The sequence below is a fragment of the Physeter macrocephalus genome, chromosome 4 (assembly GCF_002837175.3).
Source record: "Physeter macrocephalus isolate SW-GA chromosome 4, ASM283717v5, whole genome shotgun sequence".
Classification (NCBI taxonomy): Eukaryota; Metazoa; Chordata; class Mammalia; order Artiodactyla; family Physeteridae; genus Physeter; species Physeter macrocephalus.
The window spans coordinates 42,287,375-42,311,297 of NC_041217.1; the positions used below are offsets into that span (position 1 = coordinate 42,287,375).

Sequence of the window (23,923 nt, forward strand, 5' to 3'; positions counted from 1 at the left end):
GTGTCCTCAAGTCCATTCTCTAGTAGGTCTGTGTCTTTATTCCCGTCCTACCCTTAGGCTCTTCATGACCTTTTTATGTTATTTTTTTCTTAGATTCCATATATATGTGTTAGCATACGGTATTTGTTTTTCTCTTTGGACACTTAGGTTGCTTCCATGTCCTGGCTATTGTAAATAGAGCTGCAATGAACATTTTGGTACATGACTCTTTTTGAATTATGGTTTTCTCAGGGTATATGCCCAGTAGTGGGATTGCTGGGTTGTATGGTAGTTCTATTTGTAGTTTTTTAAGGAACCTCCACACTGTTCTCCATAGTGGCTGTATCAATTTACATTCCCACCAACAGTGCAAGAGGGTTTAGGGACATATTACTGAACAAAACAATCGCTGCCCCCATGGAATTTACACTCCAGTCGGGGAAGACTGACCAAAGGTATATATAATTTAAAAACAACGAATTATATGTTAGGAGATGTTAAATGTAATGGAAAAGACATTTAAAAATAATAAGACTGGGTAAGAAAGATTAGAAGTGGTAGAGGAAGAAGCAGGTGAGTTGCGATTTTAAATAGGGTGGTCTGGGTAGACCTCATTAGGGAGGTTATATTTGAGTAAAACCTTGAAGACAGTGATGGAGTTAGGTGTGTGCACGTCAGAGCAGAGGGATGAGCCAGTGCAAAGGCCTTAAGACAAAGGTGTATCCAGAGGAGGAGAAGGGGCCAGTGGGGCTTGGCTGGAGTAGAGTGAATCAGGGGCTGTTAGTAGATGAAGTCACAGGTGGTGGGGGAGGAGGTAGAACACGTGCAGCTGTGTAAGGACTTTGAATGAGCTGGGAAGGCACAGAGGGTGTTCAGAAAAGGAGACACATGCTCTGGCTGTTTGTGTGGAGGACAGGCTGTACGAGGGGAGGAAACAGAATCATTTCAGAGGCTACTGTAGTAATCCAGGAAAAAGACAATGATGATTTGGACAAGTAATAGTTGGGCTGGTGAGGAAGGTGGTCAGATTCTAGATATATATATTTGAAGATAGAACCAATAAAAGTTTCTGATGGATTGGATGAGGGGTTGTGAGAGTGAAGAGTAAAGGATGACCCCAAGATTTTTGGTCTGAGCAACTGGAGGGATGGAGTTTCCATCAGCTTCAAGACAAGTAGATTTGGAGTGTCTGAGGGGGTGGGATGGGGAAACTCAGAAATTCCATTCTTGCTCACTTAATATGCCTAACAGACATTTAAAGGGAGAAGTCAAGTGGGCCAATGAATGTATGAATCTGGAGTTCAGGAGCAGTCTGAGCTGGAGATATAAATTTGAGGCATTGTCAGCATAGAGATGGCATTTAAAACCATGATGCTAGACGACATCACCAGACGAATGAGTAGATAAACCCTAAAGTGAGCCCTGGGGTGCTACAATCTTAAGAGGTTGGGGCTATGTGATGGTTAATTTTATGTGACAACTTGGCTGAACCAAGGGGTGCCCAGATTAAACATTATTTCTAGATGCGTCTGTGAGGGTGTGTCTGGATGAGGTTAGCATTTGAATTGGTGGACTCAGTAAAGTAGGTGACCCTCCTCAGTAAGGGTGGGCATCATACAATCCATTTAGGGCCTGAAAAGAACAAAAAGGTGGAGGAAGGAGGAATTCACCCATTTTGCTCCCTGCTGGCCTGTTTGAACTGGGACATTGGTCTTCTACCCTGCTCTGAGATTTACACCGTTGGCTCCCCTAGTTTTCAGGCCTTTGAACTTGGAGCAGCTTTCCTGGGTCTCCAGCTTGCAGGTGGCAGACAGTAGGACTTCTCCACAATTGCATGAGCCAATTCCTCATAATAAATTTCTTTTTATATCTGAATCTGTATTTATACTTATATATCTCCTATTGGTTCTATTTCTCTGGAGAACACTGACTAACACAGACTAAAGGAAGAACCAGCAGAACAAACAAATAAAAACCAAGAAGGAGAAATCCATAATGGAGGAGAAGTTTAATGTCCTGGAAGCTAAGTGAAGAGTTTCCTTCTCCCTTCTGTTCCTCCTTCCACCACCCTCTTCTTCCATCCTGAAGCCAGAAGCAGTAGCTGGTGGAGGGAAAGAAAAGGAAACATGGGCAGGGCTGTGCAAGCAGGGTTGGCCTTACCTATGTGTATGCTGTGACCACTCATCTCATCACCCAAAAGTGTCTCCTCATCTTCCACTTTTCATTCAACACCTGGCAGCTACATGTCCTTAGAAGGGTGAATGACTTCATGCACTCTGACTTCTGGGTTTTCTAGTTTTTAAGAGTTTGCTACCAGTGGAGTAGAGTGGTAATACCCAGTTGTTATGGGCTGAACTGTCTCCCCGCCACTTCGTATGTTAAAGTCCTAACCCCCAGTACCTTAGAATGTGACGGTCTTTGGAGCTAGACCTTTAAAGAGGTATTTAAATTTAGGTAAAGAGGTAATTAAATTCCTTAGGTCTGCTCACCTGAGGTTATGGCTTATGAAATTCATACCTGTGACAGCAAATAAGAACCAAAATAGAGCTAGGGTGAAAGAGGGTAAGTTGGAGAAAAGATGAAAAGATTGTTCGAGAAGGACCAAAATCACCAGGAGATGGGCGTAGGAAGGTATGGATTCCACTGTTTGCCTGCTGTCATCGTGGGCAACACCTCAAAACCAGGCATAATCCTCTCAGTTACACACACACACACACACACACACACACACACACACACACACACACACACACACACACCCACACACCCCAAAACTTTAGCAGCCTATAATCATACCTCCCAACCCAAAGGAATTATCTGATGGTTGGAATCTGTACTCTTCTCTTCAGCAAAGTATCCCACAAAGTTCAAGGAGAATATTGTGTAAGATTATTTTATTTCACGGGGCAAAGTTGCTGTAATATCCAGCTGGATCCCACCTGAAGCATTAGAAGCCAACTGGAGTAAACACATTTTATATATGTTCAGCGCTGCTGCAAAGCTGTTCCTCTGCCTTTAGAAGTGCTGCTTGTTATTATAGCTCATGGTAACCAGGCAACATGCAAGAGCAGGCGATGCATGGAACAGGTTCCATGAGGGGAAACATGTTTTTCCCAAACTATTCTCCAAACATATGTTATTTAGCCATTGAGGGCCATTTATTAAAAGCTTTGTGGTTTTCATGAAGAAACTACTACGCATTATAGCTTTTGCCTCAAATCACCAGAAAACTTAAACTGTTTTGGTTAAATATCCCTTTAACAGCTGACAGAAGAAAAGAATATCTATTATAATGTGGAATCATCTAAATCCCCAGACTGTTATTCCCGCCCAGTTGGACATGGTGACCATGCACATTCCTCTGGGTTAACGCAAGCTTGGAAAGCTAGAAAAGCTGCATGGGCATGGGCTGGCTGGCTGGCTTTCCCCTCAGGAACCCTCAACATCATTTCCTTCTGCCTTTTCTGCTAGCGCTTGGCGGCTTTTCACATCTGGGAGAGCCTGATGTCATAGGTGACCATGTTGAAGTTGTCCCAGGCAAAGAGCTTCTTCTCCAGGGGGTTGTAGTCGATCATGCTGCTGTACTTGTAGCGGTTCTTGAACGGGACCGTCAGGGCCTTGCTGCTACCGGTGCCAGTGTCATATGCGAAGTTGACGGTAGCATCAGGCAGTGAATAGCTGCTGATGGTATACAAGGTGCTGCAGATGATGAAGGCGTTGGCGACCGACTGCTTACGGATGTTAGTCTCCCAGGTTTGTTCCAGCTCCAGATTCTCTGGGTTCAGCTTGGAGAGGACAATGGCGCCTTTGGCCGCCTCAGTGCTGTAGATGACCCAGAGGCCTGTCTCATCTACTGCCAGGTCGATGTCTGTGTAGCCGCCCCAGGAATAGGGGAACTGCCCGTGGTAGCCAGCTCCAGGGATTTCCTTCTCAGCCTTCAGTGTCTCGGTGTACAGCTCGTATCTGATCACCGTTCTGGACTCCGCCCCCTGGAAGTAGAGGCTGCCCTGGTACACCACGGCGCCTGTGCTTTCCAGCGGCCTGGGCAGCACGTGCACCTTGGAAGGGTAGCCCTGCAGGAATTGGCTGATGAGATCATACTCAAAAACCTGGCGGATGTCTGTGCCCACTGTGTCAATTCTCCACGTGGTCTCCTGGGTATAGGGGTAGGCGGCCTGGGGGTCTCTCATCCACACGCCGTACTTGCCCATGAGTGTTTCAGCTGTTCTCAGAGTGACAGGTTCTCCTACCCAAATGAGTTCTCCACATCCTGGTGAATTAAAACAAACACCATGTAGCCACCATCTTTCCACAATGTGGAATCATGGCAGAGCCGGTAGAAGTGAGAACCCCAGAGACAGACCGTCTGGGTTTAAACCGGGCTTTGCCACGCATCACCTTATTTTGTCACTTATTGTGACTTTCAATAAGTTCCTTTGTTCTCTAAGATTCAGTTTTCTGATTTGTAAGGGGAGATAAGAGTAGTGTTTTGGGTAGTAGAGCTGTGGTAAGTTTTAAATGTAATTATACATGTTAAGTGCTCGGTATAGAGTAAATGCCCAGTAAATATTCTATGATCACTATGTGATATCAAAGTACAGTTGACCCTTGAACAACATGGGTTTGAACAGTATGGGTCCTCTTATACGTGGATTTTTTTCAATAAATACTTCTACTCGGTATCGGTTGTAAAGATGAACGCTGCACAGAGGGCTTCACACTGTATTTGTGAATATATTTGACTTAAGCTGGGCAACGTCTCATGATGTTCATTGCATTACTCTTTATGACTTTCATGTCTGATTTATTTCATTATTGTAAAAAATGAGACAATAATCAAGTCATTATAATAATCTCTATGAAACAAGTTTTTCAAGCCCTTCCCCAATGGACCACATACTTCAGCCATCATTTTAATATAATAAAATCTCAATATGATTTTTTAAATGAAGAGTTGGTTGAAAACTTAAATTTGATCGAATCACAATAAACCTCCGTATTTTTTTTTTTTTTTTCGGTATGCGGTCCTCTCACTGTTGTGGCCTCTCTTGCTGCGGAGCACACGCTCCGGACGCGCAGGCTCAGCGGCCATGGCTCACGGGCCCAGCCGCTCCGCGGCGTGTGGGATCTTCCCGGACCAGAGCACGAACCCGTGTCCCCTGCATCGGCAGGCGGACGCTCAACCACTGTGCCACCAGGGAAGCCCCAAACCTCTGTATTTTAATGGGCATCTCAATTTCCTTACAGAAAGTGGAAACTCTTTGTTGCCCATATCTCAGAGAATCATATTTTGAATATCTCAAAACTCTCCATCCTCATGCATGCCCTTCTGTACTAGCAATAATTGTCAACAACATGGATAGTCACTGGCTGAAAGACACAGTCCTTGTCTTCAAGTCAGGCTTTCAGGGAACACCTTTCAGAGGGTCAATTGTACTTTGGGTATTTAACCCAAAGTTCAGAAAAGATACCTTTAGTAACAGACACTATGCTGGGATGGTCCATGGTGTCTGTCTGGCCCCAAGATAAAGATATGAAGGATCTACTGAAAAATGTTGTTTTTCAGGTGCAATCAATTCTATATGACAACCAAGTGGGTGAAACAAACACATCTCTCATCTTCCCTCAGTGCAGCCCAGTCCCCATCCCAAGTGTAGGTGATTAGATACAGAGCTTTGCTAGGGAAAGGCCATCTTCCTGCCAGGGTGCCCTGGAAAGGGAGCAGAAAGGGGGTTCTGTTCCTCTTCCCCTTTCCTGCCTCTGCTCCCAGGGAGGTTATTTGTCCACCCCCCTCCCCCATAGTGAGCTGAGCAACTCAATGCAGAGCTAGACACAGATAAAGACCACATTGGTACAGAAGAGGAGAAATTTAACTCCATACCAGTGCCTCCCTCTTCACTCCTGGGATGACTGGATGGACTCTCCTTCAAGATTCGGGAAGCAGGAACCTCAGTTAACTCTGACTTCAATTCCTGAAAGTCCACGTTCTCCAAATTCCATTTAGAAACTATATTAAAAGAAAGAGGCAAAACTGTACTGTGAGGAAAAAGGCCCAATGATAGACTATGTTGAGAATGGGATTTAAATAGGCTTCCAAAGATATAAGGATGTTTGAGATTTGCTTTAAGATAATAAATGGGGTTCAGGGAGGGGGAGGGACAATGAAACAAGATTGGGCTATGCTGACAACTGTTGGAGCTGGGTGATGGATATGTTAGGGTTTGTATTATTCTCTCTACTTTTGTGAATGTTTGAAAAATTCCATAATAAAAAGCTCACAAATAATAAATTGCATAGCAATGTGCCTAGCACAGAGTAGAGTATTCAAAATAAAGTAAGCTTGTACAAAATTAAAATAATTCCCACTAGAAGGTCTGATTTATGAGTAGGTGAGGTGTGATGCAGGGATATTGAGAAAAACCTTAGCATTTTCTGGGATGCCAGAAATTCAACAATTAACAATTCTCTGCCTGACTTAGGTGTTTTTTACTCCTGTCATAATGCAAATGTTCCCGTAAGAAGTAACATATTAAGCTGTAACCTGCTCGGCTGAAATATTCTGTCAGATCCCTTTCCAAGACCATTTTAGACAAGGAAGAGAGTGTGTAGGATTCCTACAGGAATTTGGGGGACGGTTTGAGCCATGGAGAAGGGAAGAGGTATGGATGACACTGGTTAGACATTAAGTCATCACAGTGTATCACACATTGCTACTTTGATTTAGGATTATGGCATACAGCAGCCCTTGAATACAAGGAAAAAGCACAGCCACAGGAGCAGCTGTTTTAAAATGCAGGTGGGATTATGGTTCAGGTATCGTGAGGCCAACAGATCAAGAGACAATTGCCATTAAAAAGATAGCTCGTTATACTCACTGATCCCTAGAGGAGGGGGGACACCACCCCATACAGGGCCACAGGGTGAAGCACCGGGGTTCATCAGGAGGGAGGGGGAATATGGGTGAGAGCTTTATTTTGATTTCCATGGGAAGGAATGAGTGAGGCAGGGTAAGCAGGTTTAGGAATGGCTACTCTGAATAATTTCTGCAGGCTCTGAAGCGTAGGAGCTGTCCCTAGTTGTCTGGTACCTGGCCCCCATTGATCAGGGCAGGGGAATAGTGGCCCTGAGTGTGAGACCCCGATGGAGGAGGGGGTGGGGTGTAGGCTCCGAATTGGTTCATTTGCATATGAAAGGTGTGCTTACAGGTGAGTCATTTACTATCTTTAAAAATTGGCTAACCCTCTCAGGGGCAGTCCCTCCTGTTATCAGCAAGACCCAGATGTCAAAGTGTCAGGATAAAAAGATATGCTTAAAACATCGGCCTTTTCTCTTGCTGAACATCTCAGGCAGTCTGACCTGGCTCCCAGCCCAGCAGAATAGCAGGGAGGGCAGTCAGGGCAATGCCTGAGGCTGGGCTCCCACACAGCCCAGAAAGTCAGGAAGACATTCTCTGTCTTTCATCACTTGTTAGCTTAACTCTTCTAAATTTACCTCTCAGGCAATGGAACTCTTAACCCTCCTGGATGTGCCACATTTCATCAATCTTCAGCCACACATTCTTTCACATTTTCACATGTCTGGAATCAAGGTACCCTCTTATAGTCGCTGGTATTCAGCTTAGGTGAACTACAGTACTAGAAAAGGCTTCTCCCTGTAAGGAGGTAGGGAAAGCACCCAGCTAAGAAGCGCTAAGGCTTGCGCTGGGCCAGGGTGCTGGGGGTGGCCTTCAGGTGTAGTTCCTCCACCTCCCCTCCCGACCCCACAGCAGTCTCCACCCCTGCCTTTCATGCAGCTGTTCAGCTGGCCTCCAGGAGAGTGTGACTGCCCTGGAGGGGGTGCGTGCTCACACCCTGGGACGTTCCTCAGTCTAAACTAGGCCAGGTGACCAGTTATGAACTCTAAGCCAAAACGTTTAGCCAGCTGAGGTCATCCTAGATATGCACTCCACACTCCAGGGGTAATTGGGAGTACCCTTAGGAATGTGGAAGGTCTTTGGTGTCCGCAGCCTTGGGAAGCTGTTTATCCATCCTGTCAGCCAGACCCTCTGGAGCACCTATTAAGTGTAAGACTAGATGTGGAGAAAAATGGTGAATAAGATACAGCTGGTCCATGGTTCCCTTTAGGAATGGATAATCTGGCAAAGTCCTCTTGGCCAGGAAGTAACATGGGTTCATTCCAGGCTACTTTGGGAACCAGGATCGGTTGGACCATCCAAATGGTTGCTGGAAAGTCCTGGGAAGTTAATTTGGTTCCTTGAATCTCCTTCTCCCTGTCTGAAGAGCTGTGGAGGTGAGGAAACTCCTCTGTTCTTCCCTCTAAAGATTGCCTTGACCTAGGAGCGTACCCAAGGCAGAGGCTGATCTACTAGGTCAGATGTAGGTTCCCTAGACCAGACCAGTCCGGGACCTGCGTGGGCAGCATGTGAGAGGAACAGCGTGCCCAAGGTCCCCTGTTCTTCTGTGCTGCCAGGAATAGGAAAGTGTGAGGAAGCCCCTTCCTTTACGAGGGGCTAACAGAGCTGTCTTCAACCGTCCCTGCCTCCTGAAGCCCAGGCCTCTGCCCTCTGTCTGCCTCTCCCAACCACTTGACTTATCTCTTAGGCCTAAAACACAAGGAGAGAACCCTGATTCCTGGCAGTCAGAAGCCAGCACCCCCTGCCTTGCCTACCCAACCTCTGACACTGACCAGAGGCTCATACAGCGTGGCCGTTTCTCAAAGTCATGTCACTGAGCGAGTTCCCTGAGGTGAGCTGTTTTCCCTTCCTTTGTACCTTTCCTTAGACCACTGGTCCTCAGGATAATTCAAACTTTGTTTCCATTAATTCTCAGTAGAGGCACACACCTGCAAGTCAGTGAGAAGAAAATGCAGGAAAATGGGGGACTTCCCTGGCGGTCCAGTGGTTAAGACTCCACGCTTCCAATGCAGGGGGCTCGGGTTCAGTTCCTAGGCAGGGAACTAAGATGCCACATGCTGGTGTGGAAATGCCTTCTTGGGAATTCCCTGGTGGTCCAGTGGTTAAGACTCCACACTTTCAATGCGGGGGGCCCAGGTTTGATCCCTGCTCGGGGAACTAAGATCCCCACAAGCCATATGGTGCAGCCAAAAGAAAAAAAAAAAAAAAGAAAGAAAGGAAAATGCCCTCTTTAGCCACAGGGAATAAAAAAAAAAGTGAGGGGGAAACAAATCCAAACAGGCATTTTCCCAGGTAACTTCATTGAAGACATCTAAAGTACTGGCACTGAAATACTGAAAAACAGCTTATTTGTGAAAAGAGATGATTAACAGGTATTTATGGCTCTTTCTACATTTCAAAGCAGTTTTATAGAAATTATTTATGTGATCTGGTGCCTTCACAAGTTTTAGAGAAATAGAATAAGGCTTTAGAACGGTAGTCTGCCCCTAATTTAACTATTGCCACCACTTACTAAGTGCCTCCTATGAGCCAGGTCCTGTGCTAGGCTTTTGCTATCATTACCCCTATTCCACATAACAGTCCTAAGAGGGAACGTTATGATCTTCGTTTTGCAGAAGAGGACACTGAGGCTCAGAGAGGTTAAGTTACTTGCCCAAGGTCACACAGCTGGTAAGTGGTGGGACTAGGACTTGAACCCACGTGTGCCATGGTCATGGCAGTTGTGAACCTTTCCACCCTGTGGTGGGGATGTGGGTCAGTTATAAATGTACTGCCTGTCAGTGCTGAATGCACCCTTCCATAGATGCTCTCTCAAAAAAAGAGACATTTCTCCTTTAAAGTATGATGTTAGGCTTTCTCAGTAGAGGGCGCTAGAGGGACACAGTGCGGGGGGCGGGCAGTCTCCTGCAGTGTCCCGCAGGGGCTGGGCTGGCAGCAGGAGTGTGAGGACATCTGGTGGAGCTCTGCCTCAGGCACTTGCCAAGGACGTGGTTCTTCTGTGACCTTGCAGGCTCAGCCTGGCCACAACGTTTCCACGACCCTCTCAACACCGCACCCAGAGTCCTTGCATGGGGACCCCCGTGCTCTGCAGACCTCTGCAAGCCCCTACGCTGGCTCTACAGGGCTCCTGCAGCCTTTCCCAGACTCAGGAGATGTCCATCCCACCTCCAGCCTGAGCTAACCGGCCAGCGTCTCTGCTCTCTGATGGGCTCAACCCCACCTTCCTCAATGATGTCGGAAAACCCATTCCAAGTTTGTCCTTCCTCTGTACCCTCCCTCAGCCCTAGGGTGCCATGTGGGGTTTATTTTATCTCATAGTTGCTCTTTCATCAGTTAATTCTTTATATTGAACATCCCTGACTTAACCTGCTATGTGGTATCTGTCTCCTGCTTGAACTGAGACTGCTACCAGAGGCTCTACACTGCTCAGCACTTTAGGGGGTGACCCACTCCTGGAGCTGACTCAGATTCCAGTGGGTGGCTCATGCACACACAGCTCCCAGGCGGTTTACCCAGAGAGACATCCTCCCGTCAGCTCTTCCTCCCCTACACGTGCCTGGCTGGTGCCCAGTTCCTTTCCTGACCCCACCAAGGTCCTCAGGGCTCTAACCAGGGGGTCTTTCTCACTGGCCCCCTAACCCCCAAACCCTTTGCAAGAACCACACCTCATGTGCTTTCTTTGGAGTAAACAAGAATCACAATAAAACATAAGGTCAGGGAATGGCTTCCAGAATGACTGTAAGGCCAGTTCTCAGTTGGCAGGTGGGATGGTTGGATTGCAGATCTGCTCGGTGCTGCTTGGCTGTGTCAGCCAGAACACCTGGCAATGGTCAGATTCCCAGAGTAGAGTCGCCTGGCGTGAGAAGCAAAGCCTGTGGGAGAGGATGCAGAGCCCAAAGGCAGGGAAGCCGTTGCGTGAAGGGGCCTGGCTGCTCCAGAAGTCATAGTTTCCTAATTCAGTCCTGCCATGTACCAGCTGTGTGACTTCGGGCAATTACTCAATTTCTCTGAGCCTCAGAATTCTTAGCTCAAACTATAAATGAAATGATCTTCAGTAAAAATGTAACAAAACTAAAATTTCTCTGGAATGTTTCAAAATCACTCAAATTTCATTCTGAATGTGGGAGAAAAACAAAAGAGGTTATGAAAAGATTAAGGACTGTATTGTATCAGACAGCTAAAAATTTTTAGGGCTTTTGTTTGTTTCTATGAAAATTCAGTCCTTCTGCGGTTGAGAAGTTCATGTCTATTATAAAATTTTGGAAATATTTTCTTCATGCTCTGTCCTATATATATACTTATATGTAGATATATAAGCAAATGACATTGCAATGATTTTTGTATTTATTTTCTATCACTGCCTGAAAAGTTAGGTCAGTATTATATACATGAAGAGGAGGAAGAAAAAGAAGGGTGCCAACATAATCACAGGTTGTCATGAATACTCTAGAAGGTGAAGATTAGCTAGCAGACTACTGTCCTGGGTGCCGCTCCAACATATACTGTCTCTGGAATCAATGCGTGTTACAGAAATGATATGTACACGTCAACATTTTGATCTATAAATGACATTTTTTTTTCTTTTTTTTTTTGGCTGCACTAGGTCTTCGTTGCTGTGCGCAGGCTTTCTCTAGTTGTGGTGAGCGAGGGCTACTCTTCATTGTGGTGCACAGGCTTCTCATTGCGGTGGCTTCTCTTGTTGCAGAGCACATGGGCTCTAGGCACGCAGGCTTCAGTAGTTGCAGCACGCAGGCTCAGTAGTGGCGGCACGTGGGCCCCAGAGTGCACGGGCTTCAGTAGTTGCAGCGCATGGGCCCAGTAGTTGCGGCGTGCAGGCTCTAGAGCGCGCGGGTTTCAGTAGTTGTGGCGCACAGGCTTAGTTGCTCCACGGCATGTGGGATCTTCCCAGACCTGGGACCGAACCCCTGTCTCAATGATTTTTGTATTTATTTTCTATCACTGCCTGAAAAGTTAGGTCAGTATTATATACATGAAGAGGAGGAAGAAAAAGAAGGGTGCCAACATAATCACAGGTTGTCATGAATACTCTAGAAGGTGAAGATTAGCTAGCAGACTACTGTCCTGGGTGCCGCTCCAACATATACTGTCTCTGGAATCAATGCGTGTTACAGAAATGATATGTACACGTCAACATTTTGATCTATAAATGACATTTTTTTTTCTTTTTTTTTTTGGCTGCACTAGGTCTTCGTTGCTGTGCGCAGGCTTTCTCTAGTTGTGGTGAGCGAGGGCTACTCTTCATTGTGGTGCACAGGCTTCTCATTGCGGTGGCTTCTCTTGTTGCAGAGCACATGGGCTCTAGGCACGCAGGCTTCAGTAGTTGCAGCACGCAGGCTCAGTAGTGGCGGCACGTGGGCCCCAGAGTGCACGGGCTTCAGTAGTTGCAGCGCATGGGCCCAGTAGTTGCGGCGTGCAGGCTCTAGAGCGCGCGGGTTTCAGTAGTTGTGGCGCACAGGCTTAGTTGCTCCACGGCATGTGGGATCTTCCCAGACCTGGGACCGAACCCCTGTCTCCTGCATTGGCAGATGGATTCTTAACCACTGCGCCACCAGGGAAGTCCCTATAAATGACATTTTTAAACAATAGTGGAGCTCGAGCCAAAGAAGCCCTTCATAGCTATAATCCATTTACTGGGTGGTCACTCAGGGCCAGGCACTGTGCGGGATGCTTTCCTGCGTTACTTCTAATTGGGGAGATTATTCTCCCCATCCTATAGGTGAGGAAGTGAAATCTGCAGCCCTTGTGTTGAACAACCCTGGTGCCCCTCCCTGCATCTCTTGCCCACCTTTTTGTAGCCATTGCTGTGTCAACCTCTGCAAGAACAAGCCTGGCGCTGACATCTGTGGATCAGGGAAGTGCGATATACCCCATGGGATGATCCTTGGCCAACAGAGTATCGAATCTGGGAAGGAATGCTCCCTTTCTCTGTTGCATTCTACACAGCTTCTCAGAAGTCTTGGTGGGGTACAGCCTTGGCTGCCCACCATGGGGACCAGTTGGAGAAGGGCCCTCCCCCACTGCGCCACACAAGCCCTCATCCCAGGTTCTGTTCTCTGAGAGTCCAAAGCAGACGAGAAACAAAGGGGAAGGTGGGATTTCTCTTGTGACGCTATAAGCAACTCTAGTTTCTCTTTTGGTAATCTGTATTTTCTGTTCATTTAAAAGATTATTTAGGGGGCTTCCCTGGTGGCGCAGTGGTTGCACGTCCGCCTGCCGATGCAGGGGAACCGGGTTCGCGCCCCGGTCTGGGAGGATCCCGCGTGCCGCGGAGCGGCTGGGCCCGTAAGCCATGGCCGCTGGGCCTGCGCGTCCGGAGCCTGTGCTCCGCAACCAAAAAAAAAAAAAAAAAAGATTATTTAAAAGATCTCTATACATTTCACTACAGAATTATTACAACATTTTATATGCATATATTATTTCAACTCTCACAAACACACACGTATAAACAAGTGACTTCCGTGATTCTAAGGACATGTTTTTTCTATGTAGTAACTACACAATAAAGAAGATGGTGGTGACAATCCGAATTACAGGTGGTGTCAGGAAAAGTCCACCTCCTCAGGCCTTTCCTCTGCCCGCTCAGCCTCACTGAGCCCTCAGTTCCACACCCTCCATTCCTCAGTTATTGCCTCTCCTGCCTAAAGCACACCCACACCTGAACCCCAGCCGCACAAAACACCCCTTGACTCTCACATCTAGGACCTTGAAGCACATCTCTTGTTCCAAGCGTTCTTTCCCTACTGTTTAAATGTAAGTTTTCTGTCATTCATCTTTAGGTTCTATAAGCTAGAGGTCACGTCAGGGTCCTGAAGAGCCACTGAACATTGGGGGAAGGGCTTGAATTCTAGTCCCGGCTCTGCCACTAGAGGGCTGCTGACCGGGAACCTCTGAGCAACCTCTCTGGGGCTAAGTTCCACATCTGCACAAATGAGCCAGAGGCATCAGATGCTCTCGAGGCCCCCTTTCCAGCTATACATTCTTGTACTAACGTAATTTCCTGCTCATGAAAAACCCACTGCTAGAAAAGAGCTTCCAAGTCTGTAGTTCACTATAATGGGCTGTTGTCTTTATTTCAAAAGTAGAGCAGCTGGAAAGGACAAAAAGAAATATAAAATCAGGGCTTCCCTGGTGGTGCAGTGGTTAAGAGTCCGCCTGTCAATGCAGGGGACACGGGTTCAAGCTCTGATCTGGGAAGATCCCACGTGCCGCGGAGCAACTAAGCTCGTGCGCCACAACTACTGAGCCTGCGCTCTAGAGCCCGTGAGCCACAACTACTGAGCCCGCATGCCACAACTACTGAAGTCCGCGTGCCGAGAGCCTGTGCTCCGCAACAAGAGAAGCCACCACAATGAGAAGCCCGCGCACCGCAATGAGAAGCCCGTGTACCGCAATGAGAAGCCCACGCGCCACAATGAAGATACAATGTAGCCAAAAATAAATAAATAAAACAAATAAATTAAAAAATATATGTATATAAAATCAGAGAACACATTGAATAAATTCCCAAAGACTTGTTAAATGACCACAAGACAATAAAAAAAATGTTTCCTTTATTTTCTCTCTCTCACACACACACACACACACTCACACACATTCACACACTCACACTCTCTCTCTCTCTCTGTGTCTCTCTCTCATGGGTTCTGTTCATTCAGTTAACAGTCTGAAATACGTAATGCCTCCTAACACTTCTATTAATAATGATTCTTTTATTTGTGCTCAAAGACTCAAGTTCAACAAGTCTCAGCACCATCACTGATCAGCTGTTCAACCTGGGGTCCCTTGGCATCTTGTGACCTTACTTTCCTTCACTGTAAAATTTAGAACTGGATCTCTTCCAACTCTATCAATACAGGATTTTTTAAAATCCTTTATACCTTAGAGTCATTTCATTTGAATCCTACAGAAATCGTTATTCACAACAGGAATTTTCATTGCCACGTTATGGATGAGAAACCAAGGTGCAGAGACTAAACGACTTGCCCGAGGTCACACCCAGGCATGGACCCTTGGGTTTTCTGGTGTCACATCTGTGCAGATTTTGCCTTTCATGCAGAGCCTCTTTAGAAGATAATTTCCCTTCATTTTATTTTGAAGATTTTCAAAGCTTTTGAAAAGTTGACAGACAGTACAATAAATCCCCCATGTGTCGTTCACTTAGATTCACCAACTGCTAATATTTTGTCACATTTGTATCATTTTTCTTTCTCTCTTTATATATTTACAATCTTTGCAAACCATTTGCAAGTAAATTGTAGACATTCTGATGCCTCATCCCTAAGTGCTTGAGTATGTATCTCCTTAGAACACGGATAGTCTTCGTAACCACAATACCATATCTCACCCAAGAAACTGAACACTAATCCAATAACACAACCTGATAAGCAGTCTATATTCAAATGTCCTCAAGAATCCCAAACCTGTCCCTTGTAGCTTTGTCCCACTGGATGCAGGGGCCACTCCAGCATCATGTACTGCCTTTGGTTACTACACCTCTATAGTCTCCTTTAATTGAAAACAAGGCCCCCACCCCCAGCTCCCTTTTTTTTACTTTCTTGATGTTGACATCTTTGAAGAGCCCAGACTAACAGTCCCCTAACTGCATTTGCTTGCTCGTTCCCTCATGGTTGGAAAACTTATTAAACAGTGAATATTTGGGAGCAGAGTTTCACAAAAAGTGACACAAATACTTTCTTCCCAACTACTGGGAAGACTGTCTCTCCTCCCTCAGTGTACACTCATGGACTCACCTTGCAGTGACCAGGATGAACAGAATGACATCTCAGGTAGCAAAAGCCACTTCAAAGTGACTTAAAAGCAGAGGTTCTCAGATTGGACCAAGAGCAGGAAAATTTCCAAAACAACATATTGAGGGAACCCACACTGGGTTGCTGCCTCTTTATTTTGCCAAGGAAGGACACTTAAAAAAAACCCTACCACCTATCATCATTTCATAAATCTATTGTCATTTCATAAACAGAGGTCATTTTAACAACAAAAGGTAAGCGTCAACAATCTCTGAACAAAGATTCACAAAAGGACAGTTTTCTAAAAAGGATAGTTGGCAACTTTCTACTGATCATATATATTTGCATCTCACCTGGTCCTTATATTTCTCATTTTGCTATGGATTGTGAAAACTGTAATGGGTAGGCACAAGAACCCAGAACCTGGGCTTCCCTGGTGGCGCTGTGGTTGAGAGTCCACCTGCCAATGCAGGGGACACGGGTTCGTGCCCCGGTCCGGGAGGATCCCACATGCCGCGGAGCAACTAAGCCCGTGCGCCACAACTGCTGAGCCTGCGTTCTAGAGCCCGCGCTCCACAACAAGAGAAGCCACCGCAATGAGAAGCCCGCGCACCGCAACAAAGAGTAGCCCCCGCTCGCCGCAACTAGAGAAAAACCCACACGCAGCAACGAAGACCCAACGCAGCCAAAAAATAAATTTTAAAAATGAAAAAAAAACAAACAAACTCAGAACCACGAACCTCAACAGAACGCTCGGGAGGTAGCAACATGTGAAAGTGATTGCTTTGCCCTCCTTAATTTGTCTGACTCACGCTAGATGCGTGGTCTCGAGGAGAGGGCAGGAAGGACAGGCCTGGCCACCTGTAACAGGTTTCCGTGAACCGTGCCACCTTCACCCCACGGTGTTACCTTCCTTGGAGCCTGGTGGCACGTCCTCAGAGGTGCTGCGGGCCTGGGGACACTGGCCCCTCCTCAGCCTCGCTACCTCCTTGCTACTGCTTTCCAACCTCCTGGCCAGATCCCTGTTCTCTGCCTCCAGTCGTCTCTTCTCCTCCTCCAGAGCTGACTTGTCACGGACGAGGTTGCTGTAGGCTAACTCCAGCTCCGTCTGCAGCCCCTCCTGGGTGTCCCAGGGCGCGGCAGCCTGGCCCAAGGTCAGGCGGTGGAGGAGGGCCTCCAGGGAGCTGAGCCGGGCTTTGGTGGACTCCAGGGCTGCGCGCTGTTCACGGCCGTCTCTCTGCAGGTCCTGGATGGCTGACATGGCCTGGCCCTGCTCGGGGCAGCCGGACTCATCGGGGCCGGCCACGCTGAAGGTGTACTGGCATCGGCCACTCTGGTCGTTGGCCTTCTGGAACTGGGCTGTCCTGGCACCCACCCCCCATACCAGACAGGCCAGCAGCAGCAGCTGGACAGCTGGCATCTCGGGCCTGCAGTGGCAGCAACGTGCACAGAAGCCCCCAGAGCAGCGGCTGGACGAGGCTCCTTCTGGAACTCTCCCCTGCGCTGCGAGGTGTCTGGCTGGGTGGCCCGGCTGATTCCTGCCCTGGCTGCACAGAGGTTTATATATACTGGGGGAGGCAGCCCTGCGTGGGGGGAGGATGATGCGGCCACGTGAGGCTGGGTGAGGCCGTGCACCGGGGTGGGGGGGCTGTTTTCACACTGCCAGCAAGAGTCTTAGAAAATGACCTTCCAGAAGTCTGTTTTGAATTTCTTTTAAAAAAGAATGTCCCACTTTATGCACCCCACATCCCCTTAACAGTCCCTATAGCCCCACCCTGTTTTCCCACATACACTCACACATACCCACCTCATCCAGCATGACTACTTGTGTGTCAGTTTCAACAAGGATTTATTTCTAGTTCTTATTTCCATTACTCTGCAAACTTTATTGAGAACCTGCTCTGTGTCAGGCACTGTTCTAGAAAATGGGGATACAGCCATACCTAAGACACAGTCCCTTTGTCCCTGTAGCAGTGACAGAGATGAATAACAGCCAGGCAGGATACAAGGGCAGCATGCCACCAGGCTTAAGGGAGCAGCAATGCTTTAAAAGCAGTTAGAAGCAGAATTCTTCCCCTGCCCCTCCCTTTAAAACAAACGTGGGTATATCTTTGGGAGGACGTTCCGATTCTAGTCTTGCATCTCAGGCACCAATGTCAGTGCTAGCCTCTAGACTAGTGCTCACCACGTGTGTGCACGTGCATGCAAATGCCATTGATCTCACTGATGAAATCTGTGGAAGCCTCCTCAGGAAGATGTTTTTAAATGTATAAAATATATAGGATTGCAAAGGAAACATATATTGAAATACTATCAAAATTTTTTTAAGTTGAAATATACATGTCCTTTTTATTAATGTCTTAAAAACAAGATCTAGCAGGGGAGTATCTAATTTCAAAGTAGTTTTGCACGTAAATACTATTGCATGCTAACCGCAACAACTGTAATGAAATGTGAAATGTCTGTGATCTCTATTGGTGGTGACAAAGTCACAGGTACTGCTAACACAACTTTGGATTTATGGCTAGATCCATATGGATGGAAATGTTAAACCCAAATTTTACTTCAAAAGTGGTAAAAATAAAGATGTAATTTTTTTCCATCCAAATTCATGAGCTTTCTGGACCCTAGGTTAATAATCCCTGCTTTATATTAATAAATCTAAAGAGAAAAAAAAACCCCACCAAATATGCCAAGAAGAGGTCCACGCAAATCAGAACGTGTGCAGCAGCCTCATAGGTAACTTTTTAAATAACATTTGCATTTAAGCAATTGATGTTGTCTGATACCAATAACATCTTCAGTATTTTTGAAGTAAATATAATATTTCAGATGTGCCCTGGCAGACTCTGCTCAAGATTGAGAAAATACATTTTGCTCTAAAGATTCTATTCTTATTTGATTGGTTCTAAAGTTAGACTTGAACTTGAGACACTTACAACTGGGTGTCTGTTTACTGCTGACTAAAGGGTACTATTCTCAGTTCCTGAATCAGATAATAAACATTACCAAAATGATTTTTAAAAATATTTTATAGTCAGCAAGAACCGATTCAAATCTGTTTGGCTTCACTCTTAGGAATGTTCTCTTTCTGTTAAAAGGACTAAGATCGTTCCCGGGCTGTCGACTCCATGGAGGAAAAGAGTTCTGGATAAAGAGAAACGTAAGTAATTTTACTGCCTTCAGTTTGCTCAGGATAACATAGGACTAGAAATCAGGTTTTCTGACTTCCCTTGTATTGATTTCCTTTTTGTGATACAGCACTGCCTCGGATAATCAAGGAGCACACAATCTGTATTTCCTGGGGCTTTTCCAGTCAGTCCCCAATGCCCTTTAGTGAATTTTTGTCTTTTTCACCCACACTTTATCCCTCTCTTTTCCTTTATCTCCCCTAAGCTGCAGGCCAGTCACTGTTGAGCTGTGTGGGTGCCAGTCAGAGGTGAAGAGTTTAACAATCCCTGGCATTTTTGCTTGGACCAACCCAGTTTTTGACTGCCAGGCAAAAGCAATCATTCTCAACGTTCTTCATGGTTCCTGGCAAATGCCACTGTGCTTAGGGAAAGAAATGTGGCTGCTGGGTTCATTGACCTTTTCTCTATCACTGTGGTTCACTGTCCCGTCTTCCCCCTGGAGCTGGATATGATAAGGACTGACCAGGCCGTCACATTCTGCCTTCCTCCTCTGACCCGCCATCACGACCCCTACTACACCTCACTGCCAGAGCTCTGTCTGCCGCCCGCTCCTATTAGCATCTCCCTCCCAAAGCCCTCATGGAACACTCGAGCCACCAGGGCACTTACAGATGAGAAAGGAGAGGGACTTGCCCAAGGTCACACAGCCAATGAGTGTCAGAACCAGAAAGAAAACTGAGGTCTCCAGATTCCAAGGTTTTCTGTCTTCTCACCTAAGCCTAGTCCACCCAAGGGCCAACTAATTGCCCAGAATACATGAAAGACTCCAGTCACTTCTTCAAGGAATCACCGCTCTAGGAAATGAGCTAGCTTCCTAGATTCCCATTAAATAAAGGCCTTCAGTGAAGCAAACCCATGCATACCCTTGAATTTTCACAGTTGATTTTACAAAACTGCATCCTTTCATGAAATAGAGTTATTTTCCTAAAAGCAGAGAAAAGGGCTCACTAGAAGACACAGGAAACTTTCCAGCCCCGTGAACAGTAATAAACATCTGGTCGGCCTCCTCCTGCCCTTTTCAACCTTCTGCCTTTCACCACCCTCCCCGCGCCAGCGCCCGACTCCCCGCAGTCTCCACCTCCTGGAACCCTGGACATGGAGACCCCTTTCCCTCTGACGAAACCCTGTCCACTCCAGATTCGCCGTTAGACTGTGTGTTCCAGTTGCATTTCCTTTCCGGAGCCTGGAGCCAGGCAGTCTCCAGCTGAGATGCTCCCGGCAGCCGGAAAGGTGTGCGTCCGGCCATCCGCAGAGCTAGGTTTGTGGCCGGAACAGGCACGGAAGGCGCTGGCCTGGGGCCTGCGTGCAAGATGGGGGCAGCAGGGGGCACGAGGGAGCGGCATGCTTAAGGAGCATCCGTTACATAATTCGTTTCGAGGTTGTGTTTATTTCCGTTCTTTTAGCCTGGGGTTTAAGCTGGTTGGCTACTGGTTTTCTTCTCCAGTTCTTCCATGAGAAACTGGAACCTTCATGAGGGTAGAGCTGGGACCGCTTGGCTCACCATTTTGTCCCCAGGGTCGGGCAGATATAAGCGCTCAATACATTTTCAGTGGATTCGTGGATGGGTACATAATTCAAGCAGAAATAGAACACAAAAGAGCCCTCGGGCATGAGAGTAAAGCCATGGATGGTGCCATCTTCTGGGCTGCTCAGGACCCTCTGGGCGCCACCCTGGGGTCTGCCAGCAAGGTTCTCCCAGCGGGAGAGGAAGCCTTTGCTGGGGGCGCACTCCTCTCCTCCAAACGCACACACATAGCCTCAACTGGGATTATTTTATGTATGCCCTTATTTCACTACAGATAAGGAGGCTTACTACAAAACACTGGTGAATTAAAATGGTAACTTATTACCATGAAAATGAGGACCAGGGAATGGTCTGATGAGACGCAGTCTTAACCGGGGAGCTCAAGGCACCATTCTCCACCCCGCAGATTTCCTCTGTTTCCCGGGTGGTTCATCATTGAAGTGATTCATTATTAAGCACCTACTGTGTGCTAAGGGCTGTGGCGCACACAGGAATATGTAGGAGGTGGACCCCATCCTCAAGAATCTCTCAGGCTGTAACGCTGGGTGAGGCTGGTGGAGTAACCTAAGTGCTGGAGAAGCCTAGGGGAGGTGGGTGTCCCTCGTGAACGGGGGGGCTTCACAGGGGAGATGCATCTATAAAGGGACCTAAAGAGATGACATGTTAACAATTGCTCAGGTCCTCGGGTTGTGACTGGTTATAGGTCTGCCTTGGGTTCTTTCAGTGTACCTTGTGTCTAATGACAAGGCATGCGGAATCACTTTCAGATTAAACATGTCTATTTCCTCTGTGGCTGCCTCCCACCACCCTTTAACCCAAAGCAGGAAGCCGGGGTGGGGGTGGGGTGGGGGCGGATCTTAAGCCATTGAGCCCTGCACATTCTCTTCCATCCAGCGCTTGTCCAGGGGTTGTCCGGTGCTGTCCAGATGGGAGCTGGTCCTGGGCACTGGGGCATCCTCTCCCTATTGGGAGAGAGAGAGAGACTTACAAGGGCAGGACCCAGCAGCTGCAGCTACAAAGTATAGCCCAGGAGCTTGTCCCTGCCTGGAGAGGAAGGCTTTTATGAGACCTGAATGTGTATAGGGACAGCCCTCGTGGCAGTTCTGAGAGCTCCAGATGTCATGCTAGCATCTAGATAGTGTCAAACCACAGTTAAATTATCACAATAACATTGTTGGCAATTTTCATCCTACAGATTCTACCACTAGTGCCATGAACATCCCATGAAGCCTTATTATATGGCGTGTTAAGCTGGTTTTTTTCCAGCTGTTAATGGCTAGGATTTCTATAGGGGATTGGGGCGTGGGATATGGAGATATGAAAAGAAGGACAGAAAGAAAAAGTGAGACACTTTCGAAAGACCAAACAATAGCCCAGTTTGAAAAAAAGCATCGGGCCTGTGTTACAAGGGCTGTGATAGATCAGGGTAGAAGAACTAGGCTTGGGAGGACAGTGATTTCTAATGATTTCTAACCAATCAGAAGCTGGATACAGTATTCTTATATGCCTGACTTTACAAAATTGTTAGCCTTGTCTAAATTAATTATATGCCACATATTTGTATTTATTTTTTATTTAGAATAATTAAAATTAGTTCTCTTTTGAGAGTTTCTTGAGATTTCTTAAGAAAACTGGACTTTTAAAAAAGATTTAGGGTCCCTGCCATCCGACTTTGCTGGTTTGAATACACTCAATGTTCTAGGTGTCTATAAACAGTCTTTGGTTTTACTCTCTGCTCTTTTATCTTTCCCTTAAAAGCCTGACTTAACCCAGTCAATTGTTTGTGTCTCCTGATACAGGGAGATGTTATGAACATGTTTAACTACCTCATCACCTTCTGTTATGAAAGCCTGCCCCGTCCCCATTTGCTTCCTGCATTTGGAGAATTTTGTTGTCCCTTTCTTGCCCTACATTCCTGAGCACAGTGATACTGTCTGTTTTTGTTTTGTTTTTTAAATAAGGATCCACTTTGGGATCTGATCAGATCATGCTTTTTATGTTTTTCCCGTTTTTTCTTCAAGCTTCCATGGAAGTTCCTTCCTAAGGAACAGGTACTTAATTATCAGTTTGGAAATGTCTTTTTCTGAGCTGTTTTCCTTACTCATTGACTATTGAGTCTCATCATTTTCTTTTCCTGAAGTTAAAAACAAGGGAAAACTTCCTCCATTATTATTTGCTCTCCTGGAATTTTCACATGGACAAGTCTCATAATGGATCTTGGTTTCTTAGCTCCACCTTAATGGACTTACCTTATGGAATCTCATTCTTCCTGAAGGTCAGCTTCTGTCAGGAGGAACATCAGACACTAAAAACAAGAGCAGATATAGCCTGAGCACTTCCCTGGAGCTGACACTCCTTGTTCAATTCTTTAATCACTCAGCCAAAGACATATACCTCCTGAATAAGGGCTGAAAAGTTTACAGGACACATTCACATACCTCGTTTTATTTAACTTTTCACAATAACCCTGAGGTAAGCTGGGCAACATTCATAATTCCTCTTTTACAAATGAAGAAACTGTGGATCAGAGTTAAACTGCGGATTAACTGATTCAGTCAAGATCATAGAGCTGGTAAATGGGACTAGGACCTGAATACTAGCCTTCCCACTCCATCCAATTTCTAAATTTAATGGTGTTGCGGGGAAGACCTCAGGAATGAACTTTACAAACGCTCTTCAGATGTTTCCCCTCTACCCATTCTATTGACTGGCAACTTGAAGACTAGATTTGCCCAAACATATACGGGGACATCTGCTTTGGGTTCGCTCCATAGAGTGGGATTGTGTGTCCTACACTGTGTAGGCCAGAGCCGAAACATCAGCAGCTGCTCTGTGGCCTGCAGTGTTACCGGGGAGTCCCGGACTAACCCTCAGGGCAATCCAAGACTCCTCCAGAGGCTGCGTGAGGGCTGAGGGTATAACTCTTCTTTAGGGTGAGCACAGAAATTCTCCTGTTTTAGTTTCAAGGTACAGATTCCCATTCAAGTTTCCTCAAGGAGAAAAGAAAAAAGAAAAGGGTGTGTGTGAGGGGAGTGATGGGTAGGGAAGCAGAATATGAGGTGTTCTCCTAAACTGAAACTGAAACTGACCTTTTGAAAAATGACCGGGTGAACTATTTTCCCTGCTTCTCAAGAGCTGCACAATCTTACTCATGGTGGCTCTGCTTCTCAATGCGTCAGCTCTGTTCTCGACTTTACCAGTATCTTCCTGCTGACTTCAGCTTTCATCTGGTCCCCCATGGTCAGCCCAGGCCTGAGCCTACCTCCTAGCACGGGGTCTATCAGCTCTGCTTACTGACTCAGTCTCTGTTTCCCAGGCCACGTTATTTTATTTTTTTTTTTAATTAGTTAATTTATTTCTGGCTGCATTGGGTCTTCGTTGCTGCATGCGGACTTTCTCTAGTTGCAGTGAGCAGGGACTACTCTTCATTGCAGTGTGCGAGCTTCTCACTGCAGTAGATTCTCGTTGCGGAGCACGGGCTCTAGGTGCCCGGGCTTCAGTAGTTGTGGCACACAAGCTCAGTAGTTGTGGCTCGCGGGCTCTAGAA

The 23,923-nt window shown here is 46.6% G+C and overlaps 1 protein-coding gene and 1 long non-coding RNA gene across 3 annotated transcripts in view; one reads left to right on the top strand and one right to left on the bottom strand.

Annotated features, from left to right (window-relative positions):
* Positions 1-2,868: 2,868 nt before the first annotated feature.
* On the bottom strand, positions 2,869-17,195 carry MYOC (myocilin). Of its 2 annotated transcripts, XM_007119003.3 has the most exons (3): positions 16,570-17,195; positions 5,861-5,986; positions 2,869-4,249 (listed from the first exon to the last, which is right to left on the bottom strand). In XM_007119003.3, exons 1-3 carry the CDS (start codon positions 17,078-17,080, stop codon positions 3,465-3,467), a joined length of 1,422 nt encoding a protein of 473 aa, XP_007119065.2. In that variant the 5' UTR covers positions 17,081-17,195; the 3' UTR covers positions 2,869-3,464. The 2 variants fall into 2 exon arrangements, with proteins under 2 accessions (XP_007119065.2, XP_028344381.1); XM_028488580.2 differs by lacking the exon at positions 5,861-5,986 and having other exon boundaries at positions 16,570-17,013.
* Positions 17,196-18,611: 1,416 nt separating this feature from the next.
* The window catches only part of LOC114486151 (uncharacterized), a 49,194-nt gene continuing 43,882 nt past the window's right edge, over positions 18,612-23,923 (top strand). Inside the window, exons 1-2 of the long non-coding RNA XR_003679433.2 lie at positions 18,612-18,630; positions 18,762-18,823. This is a non-coding gene — a long non-coding RNA (uncharacterized lncRNA). The remainder of the gene's footprint in view (positions 18,631-18,761; positions 18,824-23,923) is intronic.